The sequence below is a fragment of the Corvus kubaryi genome, unplaced genomic scaffold, assembly GCF_017639235.1.
Source record: "Corvus kubaryi isolate FWS band 111438036 unplaced genomic scaffold, C.kubaryi_AGA036_p1.0 37396, whole genome shotgun sequence".
In the NCBI taxonomy this organism is placed as follows: domain Eukaryota; kingdom Metazoa; phylum Chordata; class Aves; order Passeriformes; family Corvidae; genus Corvus; species Corvus kubaryi.
Window position 1 is genome coordinate 23,059,452 of NW_024581135.1, and position 12,687 is coordinate 23,072,138.

A 12,687-nucleotide genomic window follows, 5' to 3' on the forward strand; every position below is an offset into this window, starting at 1 on the left:
AATTCCTGCCTCATTTTTAGCCTGACAGAAATATTTCCCATCATGTTTCAGCTCAATAGATCTCACCATAAGAGTGGCAACATTGTTCACAAAGGTCATTTTGATATTGTTGTCTTCAATCACTTCATCATTGTCTTTCAACCAGGACACAGTGATGGGCAAGGAACCTTTAATAGCAGCCTGAAACACAACTGTGCCCCCTCGAAGGGAGCTAATATTTTCTATCTTCTTCAAAAACTGAGGAGGCTCTGGCAGGAAGAAAGTGGTTATGTAAGTACAGGCCTGGCATGTAACAGTGTGGCACAGAAACCACACCAGGGTAAGAGCATGCTAGTGGTGTTCTGCACGTTGCACTAACCTTTCAGCGTGACCTCTGAATGGCAGAGGCAGCTCCCAACATCGTTTGTAACTCTACACTGATACTCGCCAACATCAGAAGCATCAAACCTGAAAACGTGGAGGCTAATCAAAGATTTCTCAATACTTATTCTGTGCTTCTTACTGCTCCGCACCGGTTTATCGTCTTTCACCCAAAACACTTCAAAGGGAGGCGTGCCAAGCACCTCACACTCCAAAACCACATCAGAATCCTTCAAGACTTCCATGGACTGAAACTCCTTGGTAAAATAAGGTGACTCTACAGTGCAAAAAGGAAAGTGCAATTTGCATTAATCATACTTTTGAAGCTGAGAGATACTGAGTACTGAGCTTAGAGGTACAAACTGTGTGGCTGGATGTCACACACACCTTTGACTGTAACAACACTGCTGCAGATATCTTTTCCAGCATCATTTTTGGCTTCGCAAATGTATTCCCCACTGTCTTCTGTATCAACCTCTGAAACATGGAGTCTTGCCAAAGATTTTGTAAAAGATATCCTGTATTTGTCACTTTCTTTTAGCTCTCTATCATCCTTGAACCATGTGATTTTAATCTCAGGAGTACCAGTGACTTCACAGGTCAGCTCAGCATATCCACCTTTCTTTACCAGATGGGTTGGCTCTAGCTTCTCCTTGAAGGCAGCAGGTTCTGTGGATTTAAGAAGAGCGTTCATGACAAAGAACACAGGAAAGAGTGCCACTGGGTTAATCCAGCAGCTAGAATTTTAAATAAGAGTAAGAACTCAAACCTTTCACAAATAAGTTTGCACTGCATGTTACTGAACCAGCTACATTGGAGACTTTGCAGGTGTATTTTCCAGAGTCTGTTGGTTTGACTGCATAAAGCTCCAAGTAACTTGCTAATGCTTCTGTCATAATGTAGCAGGCTCCTCCTGTCACCAGCTCAGTATCACCTTTAAACCATTTCACTGTCAGTGGTGTTGTGCCTTTAAAGGTGCTTTTGAAATGTACAGTTGTTGCAGGCAGTACATCTTGAGACTCTGGTTTTACAGTGAAGCTGGGTGGCTCTAGATTGCATTGAAAGGAAAAAATTGTCAAGAGTAAGAGAGGGCTTGAATTTTGGGAAAGAAAAGTATTATCACAAGATAAGCAAAACTCCAAGAAAAGTGGAACAAGTTGCCAAACCTTTTATAAACAAAGTGCTACTGCTCTCTTTGCTACCAGCAGAGTTTGTGGCTCTGCAAATGTAGACCCCAGCGTCATTTGCATCTAGGTGATTTATTTCCAAAGATGCTGAGCCTTCTGCAAAGTGTAATGTGTACTTGGCACTTGAAGTGATCTCAGTGTCCTGCTTAAACCATGAGACAGTCATTGGAAGAGAGCCTGAAATTTTGCAGTCTAGGCGGCATGAGGTGCTAATGATGCTGTCAATATTCTTCAGTGGTTTAGTAAAGAAGGGAGGAAGAGTGCGATCTGTTGAGAGTGAAAAAATGACAGAAATGAACACATGAGCAAAACAGGCATTCTGTTCTGCTTCTGGCTCTGTTGGGTACAGAGCAGAGAAACAGGGCTCTTTGCAAAGAGGCAGTACCAACCTAGCACAGTGAAGCTGGTAGTACAAGAGCTGATGCCCACATCATTGGATATCTCAAAGGTGTATTCACCACTGTCCTGCATTTCAGTGGCATAAAACTTGAGCTGGGCAATGTTATTTTTGAAGCTGATCCTATATTTTTTGCTGGCAGGTAGTGGGTTTCCATCTTTGAACCATTTGATTTTCAGCTCTGGAGTGCCTGTGACAGTGTACTCCAAAATAGCTGGTTCTCCTGCTGTAACCTGGATCATTTCGGCTTTTTCAATTATTTTGGCGGGTTCTACAACAGAATTAAACAACTGGTATTAAGGACAAAAGGAAATTGCTCTCTCAGGTGGGAGATTGCAGGGATCACAGCACTTCTCCACTGACCTTTCACTGCTAGTTCACCAAAGCAGGACTGACTTCCTGCATCATTCTCAGCCACGCAGGTGTATTTGCCACCAGAGCTCAGCTGGACACCGGTAATTTGTAGTGTTGCTAGACCGTGATCAAATGTCACTCTCATATTTTTATCATCTTTAATAATATCTTTGCCCTTCATCCATGTCACAGAAATAGGCTCTGACCCTTTCACCACAGCCTGTAACGTAACACTATCTCCAGCCAGAGCAGTCACGTTTTCAATTTTCTTAACAAAAGATGGTGGTTCTAATTCAAAGAAGAGAGATAAGAAAAAAATACTCATCTACTATTACATCATCACATAAAATCTGCTACTTAAAGACAGTTTTGTAAGACAGTATGTGCAGTGCATGTCACAATTCAGCAAAAGAGCAGGCAAGTCAGAGAACTGCATTCTCCAGCTGGGAGCTAATGGCCCTTTAATCTCAATGTTCTTCAAATTCACAGGTTTGATGCCAGATAAGACTCAAGATACACAAAGAATTTTAAGAGAAGAAGGTATTCTCCCTCCCCAGTCTCCCCAGCCTCCCACAAATCCAAAGAAAAGACATTTTATGAAATAAGAGGGTTTTGCCGATCCCTTCAGTAAGTGGAGTTTTCTCTCCCACTGACCTTTCAAGATGTATGTGGCACTGCACATGCATTTCCCGACTTCATTAGCTATCACACACTCGTATTCACCGACATCTGCACTATTAAATGAGGACACCTCCAAAGAAATAACAGCCTTCTGAGAGGTCAACCTGTATTTTTTACTACTGCGAATCTGCTTCTTGTCTTTGTACCAGCTAATCTCAAAGGGTCCAGTGCCAGCAACCTCACACTGAAGAATGGGGTTTGTTCCCTTCACTAGCTCTGCAGGTTCAAGTGTTCGGATGAAAGATGGCGGCTCTACAAAAGCAGTAAGAAAGAATTAGTCAACCATGCAAAAAAAAAAAAAAAAAAAAAAAGAAGGAAGGTTTTTCTGAAGAATGTGACTGGCAGCAACAAGAAGGACAGACCTTTGACAACCACTTCGGTGGTGCAGCTGTCACTTCCAACCTCGTTGACAGCTTCACATGAGTAGGTCCCAGTGTCATCAACTTTCATTTCCAAAATATCTAACACAGCCACAGAATTGACAAAGGACATCCTGTGAGTGTTACTTTCATGTATTTCCTTATTGTTCTTGAACCAAGTAACCTGGATTTCAGGAGACCCTTTGATTTTGCATTGAAGGCGTGCAGAGTCACCTGGGGTCAGTAAATAAGATGGATCGACCTTCTTCACAAAGGATGGTGGCTCTGAAAATGGGAAGAAAAGGGAAGAGAGGGGAAGAGATGGCAAAAAGGGGAAGAAGGGGAAGAGGAAAGGGGAAAGAAAGGGAAAAGGAAAAGGGAGAAAGGAAAGAAAGTTGAAATACAAAGCTTTGAAAGATTGCTTCCCAGAGCAAGAACAAAATACAACTTCACAAGAGATCAGCATAATCTTTGCTGAGCTACAGCTTCTGTGGTTTTGCTTGCCCTCTTCATCCATCTCTCCCCTGCATGCAGGAGCAATTCTTGATTTTCTCTGGTGAAAGAAATATTGAAGTAACACACAGTGCACTGTCAGGCAACAGGGAAAAAGACTTTAAGGGGAAAGAACAAGGTGGCAGGTCTGAGAAGAATTCACAGCGTAATTTCAGCCCAAAGAAGTCTTTTGCCTGTGAAAGAAGAAATGGGGAACCCAAGAAGATGACAGGTAAAGGGAGCATAGAGCTATCTTACCTCTGACTGTGACGCTGGCAGAAGAGGAGCTGCTTCCTGCCTCATTTGAAGCAGTGCACATATAGTGGCCTGAATCCTTGACCTTAGCCAGAGGAATCTCAAGCGAGGCTATTTTGTCTTCAAAGTAAATCTTATAATCTTTGCCTGGAGGGATTTTGTTTCCGTCCTTTGTCCACCCTACAGTTACTTTCCTGTCTTCATCTACCTGACATTCAAGGCGTATTTTTTTGTTAACTGCTGACTGTACTGACTGCAAATTTTTAATGAAGTGGGGCTTGTCTATAATGACCATTTCAGCCTGGCAAATATCAGCTCCAAACTTGTTGGAAGCTTTGCAAGTGTAAGCCCCTCTGTCACTAGTGTTAAGACGGGAAATTTCTAAAACATGTTTATTTTCCACTTTGGAGATCTTATGGTGGTCTGAAGGTGAAATAGTTGTTCCATCTTTCTGCCAGGTGACGTCGATGACTGGAGTGCCCGAAACAGTACACAGGAACTTGGCACTTTTGCCAACAAAAGTAGTGATAGATTCAGGTCTGGTAAGAAACGTTGGTGGAAATGCCTCTGCAAAACAAAGGGGTTCAATGTTACCAAGAGGTGAGGAGCAGAGCCACATTTGCCAGGGACAGAGAGCAAGAGAGGCCAGCTTGTCACTGGACACTCTTAAGCAAAAGAAAACAGCAGTAAAGGAGATAAGAGGTGTTAAAGATGATAAATTTTGGCTTTTGGTTTTGTACTTCTTCAGTCTAAGTGTTGCTCCAGAGCTTGAAGGTGTTGTGAATCTCTGGAGCAATGTACAAACTAAAGGAAAATAAACCAAAAGCCAGAACTTCCTTCCCCAAGACTGACACGTTTGCGCACTGTTCTCTCAAGATGGGCAAGCTCGCATGCATTTCACTGTTCATGCATTTTTTTTCTAGTCTCTAGCACCTAGCACTTAGCAAAGACCACATCAGGACTCGTCCCACAAAGAGAAAAATCAGAGTAAAAAAAGTAATCATACAAGAAACACCCGAAAGATGGTGGTTTTTTGTTTGTTTTTTCTTTTAAGAAAAAACCCCACTGTATAGCTCTCAATAGACAAAAAGTTTGCAAATTGAAAGCCTTTAAACATTCTTGTGTTTTTTTAAGATCTATTTCCCTAGTCACAGAGTTCCCCTTTGGCCACAGCACAAAGATGTTCAGGTATGCAGAGCTGTATAACCTGCATCGACAGTATAGTTGCAGGATAAATTTAGGGTGCTAGGATAATTGCACAGTGACTGTTACACCAAGAAATCAGATTTAGAAGTGTTTCTTGTTGTCTGAAAGTTAAATAAACCTTCTTCAAGAACGTATTCACAAAGCAATCCCATGCTGCTTCTTCCTGCTCTCTTTCCCCCTTCTTTCTTTCCCTCTGAAACTTTTCATGCTGATTCCCTTTCCTTCATAAAGAAAGCACCTAAAAGCAGCATTCACAAAAGTTATTCTTTTTCTATGTTTGTGCCTGCCAAAATTAGGCATGGATTATGTATTATAATGCCAACCAAGAGCCCTACCATAAACATGTGCAAGTATAGCAGTGAAAGCATTACAATACACCAAGATATTTTATGGAAAAGGGGAAGTGCTTGAAAGTCTGTGCTTACCAGTTACTGTTAAAACAGCTGTAGAGCTTACACTGCCATGCTGGTTGGAAGCCTTACAGCTATATTCTCCACAGTCAACAACTTGAGGCCTCGGGATCTCCAGTGTGGAGAGGTAGTTGGAGGTGCGAATGGAGTATTTGTCCCCATCATATATCTCTCGTCCGGCTTTGTACCACTGGAACTTGACACTGGGAGCCATCTCTACCTCACAGGTAAACTTGGCCACATGATTTACAGCCACTTCCAGGGGTTCAAGCCTTCTTCTCAGGATTGGTGCAACTGAAATTAGAAGCAGAGAGTAACTCAAAACCCTGCCTGCTGACATTCTGAAATTATGTGATTGACTGACTGAAAAAAAAAAGAAAAGGTGACATATTTGCAATTCACATAAAGTGACTGTAAAAGAAAAAATATCTGTAAGAAATGAAAGCAGTACCAGACTCAGTGGACAGACAGTCTTACAGTGCATAATGACATCAGGAAACAGTGGTGATACTGGAAAAACAAAGTGAAATAGCAATGCACAATAGCAATAGGATATAAAAATATAGTAAAATATCCTAGAGTTGTGAGAAATTATGGTGTGAACGAGAAATTGTGGTGAATATGTGCAATGACTCTAAGGAGTGAGAGAGGGTGCAGCAGTGAGCAAAATGGGAAGAGCAGGTCCACTTCTCAGGCAACAATAGGAGAAATGGTTGGGATTGAAATACAGCTTTGTCCTGACCATGCTAGTGCAATGAAACAATGAAGTTCCTGACCAAAGACTGGGGTAATGGAAGTGAGAGGCCTTGCAATGTGGTAAATGGAGACCACCAATCCAGAGAGAAAGGGGGCCCTCTGATTAGTGGCATGATGGTATTAATATTGTATCTCTATTCAAAGATACACATAGTAGGGGAGGTTCGTTAGTAGAGCAGTGCATTATGAAGATTACTTTATCCCCATAATCCAACCTCTTTTAACAACTGTGAGTTTTGCTGCTGTTGCTCTTTTTGCACCTTGATTCAGCGCCTCACAGGTGTACTCTCCTTGGTGAATCTCCCCGCACACTTTGCTTGTTACTAGTGTGTACGTGTCCTGATCTTGCAAACACTTGAATTTGTTGCCTGAAGAGACCAGTTTACCCTCAAAGTACCAGTTCACCTCTCTGACATTTGTTATGACAGACACCAGCCTGACACTCTCCTCTTCCTCCACAACAGTGTCAACCAGTTTGCTGTGTATGATGGGATAACTTTCTTTGCCCAGCTCATCCTCTAGCTTTCCAGCACTAGTTTTCAGACCCTCTCTGCTTTCTTCCTCACACTTTTCTTCCCTTTTCTCCTTTCTTTTCAGTATTTCTGTGGGTGTCTCAATAAGAAGATCTGCAGAGGCCACATCAGCAGTAGGTTCAGCTGCACCTACATCCTTGATGTGACCATGCTCGGTCACAGTGTTGATTACTTGTGCAGACAAAGGTTGCTCCAGTGGTATTTCTGCCTCCATAGTCGTCTCAGCCTGCTGGGGCTCCAGCTCAAAGATTTCATCACAGGATTTTCCTGAGAGAAGTGGACTGGCGTAGAATGGCAATGCTTTGGATTTTTCACCAGTCAGGAGGTATTTATGTTCACAAAGAAGGAAATAGAAAGCCTCCTTCAAGACTGTTTTCTGGACAGCTGTCTGAATGTTGACTTCTCCCAAGGACACTTGGATTTCTATGGGACTGCATCCTCCTGTGGTCACAACATAGGTGCACAAGGTATGTGTATTCTCCTTGGTGATGTTTATTGCCTTTACTTCAACATTTTCCTTATCAGCCAACCATTCTGAAAATGAGAGATTTTTCTCACTTACCACCGCCACTTTCACTGCATTTCTGATTTGAGACTTTATGTCTAAGTTGCAGCTCTTGGGAACCAGAGCAGTGAGCTCACGGTCTTTGTTGAGGACTTGGCTTGGCTGGAGCTGGTGAGAGGACATTGTTTCATGGGATTGTCTCTCTGCCTTCTGCCACTGCTTGAGTGGCTTGGAAAGATCAACATGCTCCTTCTCCATGGACTGGTTTCCTTCCAGAAGCAAGGGAAATCTCACAGCCTGTCCCTCGTGTATCGCAGCAAAATCTTCCTTTGCTGTTTCCAGGAAAGAAATGTTCTCCAGGGGGACAGCTTGACCCCCAGTGAAGGCCAATTCAGAGAGAAATCTGGATTCAGCCGTCAGCTCACCTTGAGCTATCTGAAAGCTCTCAAGGACCTGGATTTGGTCACCATCCATGGCATGGCTCTCAGTGGTGCTTGACAGCTGTAGAAGGGTCTGGGAAGCTTCTGTCTTCAGAGCAGCCAGTTGCTCTGCTGCCTTGGGGATGATTTTCTCTTTGGGCATGAGTATCTGTGCAGCTACAGTCCCAAGGCAGCCCGGCAGGTCCATCACTGCTGTGGGCACCATGCTCTGGGGGCCAGCAGGGAAGGCTTGCAGAGACTCTGCCAGAAGCCTGCTGCTCTCTTGTGTTGTCGACACCTGTGTGAGTACCTCTTCAACACTCTGTGCTGCCAGACAGGTTGGTGGTAGACCAGGCAAGATGTCCTCCCTGGGCAGCATGTACACTGCCTGGCTCATCTGGAGCTGAAGGAGGGTTGAAGGCTCCCTCATGGGCTGAAGACTGAGTGCTCCTTCGATTGCAGGAAACTCACCAGCCTCCTCGTAGAAAAGGGGGCTTTGGTCCTCTGCCACTGCAGAGTGCTGCAAGGCCGGGCTCTGCCTCCACACAGCATGCTCCTCGAGCAGCACAAAGAGCTCAGCAGAGCACGTGGCATTGCCCAGGGCACTCACAGCCCTGCATGTGTAGAGCCCAGTGTCCTCCTCCCTGCAGTCCCACACTGTCAGAGAGCCCGAGCCATCAGGGTAGTGAGCAATGGAATGACGTGCATCAGAGAAGAGCTGCTCGCTCCCCTTGAACCACAGCACGTCAGGGCATGGTTTCCCCACCACTGTGTACTCAAAGACTGCTGTGAAGCCCGGTGCACACTGCACGCTGTCCAGCTCCCTGGCAAAGCAAGGGAATCCTGGCTTCCTCTGGTGCACGTGGAGCTGGGTGCTGCAGGTGGTCTCACCGTGCACACTGCTGGCCACGCAAGTGTACTCACCCTCATCCTGCACACCTGCATATGGGAGGATGAGGCTGTGGTCACTGCCAGCAAATACTAACTTAGAGTTCACGGATGAGGTTAGCTTCATACTGTTGAAAAACCACTGGATTTTGGGTATGGGGCTGCCAGTAACAGTAACAGAGAGCCTAGCTACATCTCCCTGCCAGACTTCAACATTTGCGACCTGTTTGAGGAAGACAGGGGCTTTGCCCTCTTCCTCCATTTTCATCTTTGCTTCGCTGAAATAAACTGGTTTTGCAGGCTCAAATTCAAGTGTTTTCTCTCTATCAGGCAACTGAAGGCCTCTGCTGTAGCCTTCATTTCTTCCTTCCTCAGAAGAGGGAATAAGAGACCTAGCAATGTCTGTATGGAAAAAAATTGTTTAGTTTTACTAGAATATTTATGAGAATACTCATAGATAGCAATATACAGCGTTAGGGCAACTATTTTTCTACAGCTGGAGGCTTTCTCAATACTATGGAGCAGCCAGCAATGAACAGGTCTGTGTTGTCCCCTTACTGTCACACCTGCCAAAATGAGTAAGACATGCTGTGTTGTCAGGTTACTTAAGAATTTCCTATCTTGATCAGGATGGGTGTGTCTTTAAACCTGACATCACAGTATGGGTTAGGCATATCCCTCCAGGGTGCACTGTGCAAGTAACAATCAAGCAACATTGATGCATTTCACAGATATAATTAAAATGTTATGTGCCATACATATTTGTATGTACACCTACACAAGCAAGTACAGCAGAATAGTGCTAAGACCCTGACTTAATTCAAAACACCAACAAAAAAAGCAGAATGCCACAATTAGGATTGGAAAAAAAACCCCAAACCAACCAATAAACCCACAATCTTTTCAGCACAGTAACCTTTCTTCTGATGCATAGTTCATGTCTTTAAACTCTATCTTTTGTCTAGAACACCAAAAGATTACCTCTACCTTACCAGCTTTGTCCTGATTTTGTCATTAGACCCTTAAGTTTATGGCATAATTATTATGAACATCACAAGTCTAAACCCTTGATTTAATATAATTGATTTAGATCTCTGCTTTTGAACTCCTCCCTGCCAAGATGTGGCTTATTAAAACTCCTACAACATCAGAGAAAAAGAAAACAGAACACTTTTAAGATTTTTCTTTTTCTTGCCGTTGTGAAATTATAGATATATGCATTGGACAAATAGTAGTTTGAAAATGAGAGGAAGCAGAGGTCAAGAACATGCCATTCTCTGCAGACGTTTGACAATAGAAACATCAGTGAAATCTGGAAATTCCAGGAATGGAACAATTCACAGAAAAGCATGATGCAAGGAAAACCATTGGAAATCAAATACTGTTGTCCTCACTGAGTCAAGTTTGCTCAGTCAAGACCCACAGTATTTGATGCTGGAAAGATATAAGAGTTTAAAAAAAAGAATAAAAGTGTGAGTGGATTAAAGTCTCTAGGCACTGTAATGGTGAACCTTGATAAGCTTCTCAATTACAGTGTCTTCAATTTTAAAACTTACTGAGATATAAGAATTTTTGCTGCACTCCAGCAACAAATATAATAAAGAACAGACTCTGTCACCCAATTCTTTCTCATTGGTTTTAGTAATTATTAGTCTTGCCACAAATGCCATAATATAAATGTCATAGCACAGTGCATGCAATGATTAACTGCAGAGAAGAGATACTTAAGCAAAAAAAGAGATTACAGCAGTCCTTCAGCATTACTTACCAACCTTGTTAAAACAGTAATAAATTGTGCAAGTAAATTTGAGGATGGGCGGCAGAATTAGGCCAATAAAATATAAAAATAAAAAATATAAAAAATGCAGAGTGAAACCCATGTTAACACAGGAGAATGCTTTATACACAGGAGTGTGGCAAAAATTAATGCACTTTTGTGTGTTCCTGGATATTTATAAGAGAATAACTATACAGATACTTCTTCATATTTTAGATATGTTTATAAAATGAATAAAGTACAAGAAGCAATGGACTTAAATAATTTCATATTTATTTCACAAATTAACCATACATGTTAACATTCAATACACATTGGTGACAAACAGACATAATTAACTATTTTGTTAAGATACTTGTTTTGTAGAAATGAAGACAACATTAAATCTGAAAATAAAATTGTGAGCTTTTTCATTCCTATGAAAACACAAAATTTTGAAAAGAGATAGTCAAGCTATACCAGTTGTCCCAGACTAAATGCATTCAAACCTAGGATTACTCCAGATTTAATAATTGTAGCTTAGGTGAACCGGGTGCTCCTGGCTAATGTACGAAACTTAAACCAAGACTTATAAATTTACATAAACCACAAACACCACTACGTGGGTAAAGATGCTTGGCCTTATATTTCAGATGTGAACATGAACTTGGACCTGTTTGGCTTTTGTTGCTGTTGCTCTTTTTGCACCTTGATTCAGCGCCTCACAGGTGTACTCTCCTTGGTGAATCTCCCCGCACACTTTGCTTGTTACTAGTGTGTACGTGTCCTGATCTTGCAAACACTTGAATTTGTTGCCTGAAGAGACCAGTTTACCCTCAAAGTACCAGTTCACCTCTCTGACATTTGTTATGACAGACACCAGCCTGACACTCTCCTCTTCCTCCACAACAGTGTCAACCAGTTTGCTGTGTTTGATGGGATAACATTCAATATCCAAAACAAGTTATGGGCCTCTTTCTGCTAAAAATGTTCAGATTTACATGCAAAATAAACACACACCACAGTTGTGCAGGACCTAATCAAAGGGCCTCTGACCTCTTTGTCTTTGGAACTAAAAGACCCCCCACGTCCCAGCTGACATAGAACATCAGACAATTCATGCCAACTTCCCTAAGGACCTCTGCTGTCTAATGAATCAGTCAGTGCTACACATCTACACAAGGAATGGATTAAGGGCACATTATGGAGTAATTCTTTCCCAGCACAACATTGGGTCAGACAGTCATGTTTCTCTTTCCTACCACCATTACCTATGAGAAAGCACAATTAGCTCTGCCTTTTAACATACAAATCTTAAATATTTATCAAGGGGTTATGACTGAGAAGAAACTGAAGTGACACATTTGCATTAGCCTAAATATTTCAGTTGTTTTGCCTGGGTACTGGGTCATTAGAACTTGCCACTCCTGACTTTATATCAGGCAACATGATTGGGCAACGTGAATCTTTTGATCAAAAATTACTGTCCCAGGTGAGTGATGGGATAGTCTTAGAAAATAATCGACTTTTTGAGGCATGCTGGTCTCACTGTGAGGACACATCAAACTCAGAAATAAGAAATTGTATGAACATAACTGAACATAAAATAGGAATAGTTTTTATGCTTAAAATCACCACTCTGCTTAAAGCTGTTTGTAAGGCAACTGACAGCAATTTGTAAATAACTGGAAGAACCTTATTAACAGGTAAATGAAGTAAAACTAATTTTTGCCTAGGGATCTTGAACTCAAGATCTCACCTTGACATATAGGTAACTGGAAAGCTGGTACGTATATTAGAAAGTTGTTTAGTTTCTGAGAAACTTTAATTAATAACTTTCCTCCATTTAACAGATTTTCTTAATCAATTTATCATTGTTTATGTAAGAGAGATTTAATTCTGATTTAATTATGTCAGCTACTGCTGGTTCCTCCTAAATATTGGCATTACTTTAAATATAAAAATATATATTCACATTGAGAACATTAATGTAAAAATCTCCTGTGCTGAGAAAATGCCACAGATAATAACTGAATATATTCCACTTATTTCTGGTCATTTTGACACATAGCACACTTAACGGTGAAGGAAGGAAGGAAGGAAGGAATTCGGAAGGAATTCGGAAGGAA

At 42.0% G+C, this 12,687-nt stretch overlaps 1 protein-coding gene across 8 annotated transcripts in view; it reads right to left on the bottom strand.

The window, feature by feature from the left end:
- TTN (titin) overlaps window positions 1-12,687 on the bottom strand; it is a 236,790-nt gene that overhangs the window by 175,607 nt on the left and 48,496 nt on the right. For 7 of the 8 annotated variants that reach the window (XM_042040505.1, XM_042040513.1, XM_042040512.1 and 4 more), the window contains exons 44-45: window positions 5,717-5,995; window positions 4,089-4,652 (exon numbers count right to left, since the gene is read on the bottom strand). In XM_042040505.1, coding sequence (XP_041896439.1) covers window positions 4,089-4,652; window positions 5,717-5,995 — 843 coding nt within the window. The remainder of the gene's footprint in view (window positions 1-4,088; window positions 4,653-5,716; window positions 5,996-12,687) is intronic. The other variant, XM_042040510.1, reaches the window with a different exon arrangement.